The 3946-nt window shown below is 39.7% G+C and overlaps 1 protein-coding gene across 1 annotated transcript; it reads right to left on the bottom strand.

Annotated features, from left to right (window-relative positions):
- Positions 1-420: 420 nt before the first annotated feature.
- On the bottom strand, positions 421-3491 carry LOC117024662 (serine/threonine-protein phosphatase 4 regulatory subunit 3B-like). Its single transcript, XM_033110048.1, is given in 5 exon segments — positions 421-907; positions 909-1632; positions 2123-2593; positions 2596-3068; positions 3196-3491. Coding segments are annotated over 5 exon segments (2397 nt in total). The 3' UTR covers positions 421-474.
- Positions 3492-3946: the final 455 nt, after the last annotated feature.

Here is a 3946-nt window from a genome sequence, read left to right as displayed (position 1 = left end):
CAGTGAGCCAAGCACACTCATACAACACTTATGGTAACATAAACTGGTATAGGCTTTTTTAAGAGGAATTTGACAGTAAGTGTGAAAACATTCTACTCATCTATCCAAGAACATAATTTAAAATGCAACAACATTGGTAGTCATATCAGTGAAATATATAGTATCAACTTATGTATGTGCTCCAAAATATTACTGGGGGGAGGGGACACTTACAAATATTATGACACAGCTAAATAAAATGAAATTCTACAGTCATCAGCAGTGTTTTAATAACATAGAAAAGTTCTTATAATAAAAGCAGGATACAAAATTGTGTTTATAGAAAGATCTCAATTATGTGTCAGATAAACAAACCCACATACCTAAAGAAAAATCAAATGTTAGCAGTCACATTCTCTGATGACATGTGCAACTTTTTTCTTCTTTGAAATTATTTTTATTATCCAAATTTTCTTCAGGGAACATAAAATGACTTTACAGATGGAAAAAGCCAAGTTTGTTTATGTGTAGAGCAGTTTCACATACCTTGGTGGCTGTTACTGACGTAGCCAAGTTTGTAGTTTTGGAAGAGGACCCATTAGAACTTGCTGGTGGTGTCTGAGCCACTACAGATTTACTGTTTGTACTGTTTGTTCCATTAGCAGCACTAGCGGAGTGGGAGAAAGTAAATTGGAAGCCACCAGAAAAGGTCCTTTTGGAAAGGTTTTCCTTGTCTTCACTTTCTTTTGCTTTCTTAGTCTCCATAAATTTTTCATAACTGTCTGGAAAATCATCTTCTGGCTTAGATTTCTCCACTGGTGCCACAACTGCTTTTCCTTCTTCCTCTTCATCTTCATTAAACCACATTTCTTCATCCTCTTCCAAGGCTTTTGCATCTCTGCGAAATCTGTTACTGTTCAGTTTCTGATTTCATCTTGTAACCCTCATATTTAGTCTTCAATCCTTTGAATGTCTGAATATATTCAATCGATTCAAGTGCTTTATAAAAGTTTTCAACTATATGTGCCGTAAGAGATTTGATATCTTCCACTCTTATAAATTCAAATAACTCAATAACAGCTGAATTCAACAGATTGTACCGAGTTCCATTATCCAGAAGAGCATTTATAACTGGCTCAAAAAGATTTCCTTTGGTGATGTAACGATTATAAAATTCATCTTTAAGGCCAATTATCCGCCTCATAAAACGAAGAGCACACAAGGCCAGGAAAGTATGCTTTGAATTCATCAAGACCAAGACTCTTCTTAGCAAGTCCTTATTCATAATATAGTTTTTTATGTGATATGTGTGATGTTCCACACAAAATGTGAATAGCTCTAAAATTAAGGCAAGCAGCTGTGCTGTTTGATAATTATCAGGAAAAATCGTGCTGTTTTTATTAGATCCAACTATATTATCCTTTTCACATTTGTCTTCTGAATTATTGGTCAAAAGTGGTGCTGTGAGGACATGCATACAATAGATGTAGAAGAAATTTAAAAATTCACTTTTTTCAGTTGTGGTAGTTGTAGCCAGCATGTTCTCTGGATCAATTAGAGTACGAAGCAGTCCCAATAACTGAACAGCACCTCCTAGCTCAGGGTCAGTATCACAGGTCATTTGTTCAATTACTACATGAATGAGGAGGATATCTTTGCAAAAATAAAATCACTTCCCAATATGTTTGACAGAAACAAGCTATTCATTTTTATTTGTGTTGCACTGAAGACATTACTGAAATTTGTCCAGTGGTTTATTTCCAACTGATCCATTACGGAATTCTTCGGAATGTTTTAAGGTTGGCTGTAGCTAGAGTTCTGACTCCCATTTGGACCCTGCTCTCCTTCACTGTTTGCAGCAGGTTTTGGTTTCGGCATCTTACGAAGAATAGTTGCCATTTCTTTTCTCATCAAAATTCTTCCATTGCTCATATAGTTTTAAAATAACCCTGATTATTTCCAAAATCATCTCCATATCCACAGAAAGCTCAGCAGACCACTGTCTGGATCTTTCTGCTCTACAACACGGGCTACATGTAGGCAAGCTAAAGCTATCATGAAAGGAGGATACAGTAGGCAAAAATCCGTTCCGGAGTATCATCCACTATCCTCCATGCAAGGGGAAGCAACATGTTTTCTTGGCCAATGTCATTGTCACTCTGCTGGGCTTCTTGCATTACAAATTCTCGGACCATGGATGGACTAAACTCTACTAGATAAGAAAATATATCTGTAGCAGCCGATCTGACTTGCAAATCATCCTTGCCCATTACAATTTCAAGAGCAGGAAGAATCCCCAACTTTGCCAAAATTTTGAAAAATGCATCCCTGTTTTGAGGTTGTAATGTCTGAGACAATGCACAAAGTTCCTTGAAAAAATTAACCAATTCACGCCGTTTATCATCATCTGTAGCCTCATTTGTTAATTGTGCAAACACTTCAGATAAAAACTTCTCATCTTCCTGCAACATGCTGACTATCTCAACTTTGTTGAAGAAAATAAAAGACATAAGAGTAGAAAGAAAATTCTCTTCAAAAACGGATGGTGTAGGCAAAATGATGTCCTGAATGTACTGCACCCTGTAAGTCTGATGTATTTTTTGCCTTAGTTCATGTCTGTTATTCGTATAACTTCCTTAAACTTTGCAGTTTTGGTCAGGAATTCTCTATGCCTTTTTGGCTGAGCCAAAGCAGGGTCATATTCAAGGCATCCCACGACATCCATGATACACTCATCAGAAAACATTACTTCAAACAGAGTTGCCTAATTTAGGAATAAGATTCCTTTAATAATTTCATACAAATGGTGTAAGCCTTCAGTGTTTTCTAGGTTCTCACAAGCTTGGAACAACTGCAGTAGTTTTTTAATATAGCCTTCATTTTCCAAGGCCAGAGCCAGCTTTTCCCTATGGATAGGTGAGGAGAGAACTGAGGTAACTAAGTCAGCAATCTTTTCAAGTTTATTGAGTTCACACGTGGGCAGGTCAATCAGATGACTGGTTTCAGGCATTTCTTCAAATCGTTCTTCTTCTGACTCATCAATGAGGTCCTGTGTGACTTCCACTGATGGATCCTTACCTTGAACTGTTCTCTGAGCGTCTTTTTCAGAGAGGAGTTCTACTCTCTCATCATAAGGGGTTAAAAATGACTAAGTAATATGGTTTTTACTGAAATTGAAACTGTTTTTTTCAAAGGTCAGCAATGACCTCCCAGAACTGACAAATTTTTTCCCAGATTTCACCACAGCCAGCTTTTTCCTGAAAGCTTAGAGCCAGATCATAGTTTTCAGCTTCTGACCAAACAATTAATGTATCCTGTTGTTTCTGATATGCAGTGTTTGGATTTATCTTTGATTCCAAGAGTCGTGATCCGTCGGACTCTTCCCAAACCAGCAGCGACATCCCCTTGAGTTCCTCCACATAAGTGCAAGAGACGTGCCTGGTGCCTCGGTTGTCCCATTGCCGGTCTTCATTCAGGGTATAGACCTTCACTCGCGGCGGCGTATCCGACATCGTGGCTCTTGTCTCCACCGCTCCAGCCGCCGCCTCCTCGTTCACCTCCTCCGCACCCTTCACTCTTGAGAGACAGCGGCAGCGGTGGCTCCAGAGAGGCCCGAGTTCACCATGACTCCCAAGGTTCAGCCGCCGGAAGGGTCAACAAGAGCCACCGAGACCTGTCCGAGCGGAGTCCGGGTTACCTCTCACTTCACCCCCACACACACCCACCCTCCCCTCCCTTTGTCCCCCAGAGCTCGCTAGCCCTCCCGCCTCCGCCTCTGCCTTGTTAACTACAGCACATCCGCCATCTTGTAACCCAATTCTCTCAGCTTTATTTTTAATTTTTGAAGAACCTCCGGTACTCTTTTCCATAGTAGCTGCAATCCTACCAACAGTGCACAAGGCTTCCCTTTTCTTTACATCCTCACCAACACTTTTTGTTTGTTGATTTATTGATAATGGCCATCCTG

The sequence above is a fragment of the Rhinolophus ferrumequinum genome, chromosome X, assembly GCF_004115265.2.
Source record: "Rhinolophus ferrumequinum isolate MPI-CBG mRhiFer1 chromosome X, mRhiFer1_v1.p, whole genome shotgun sequence".
Classification (NCBI taxonomy): domain Eukaryota; kingdom Metazoa; phylum Chordata; class Mammalia; order Chiroptera; family Rhinolophidae; genus Rhinolophus; species Rhinolophus ferrumequinum.
Note: the sequence above shows the minus strand (reverse complement) of the source record. Positions and strands in the feature narration are given on the sequence as shown.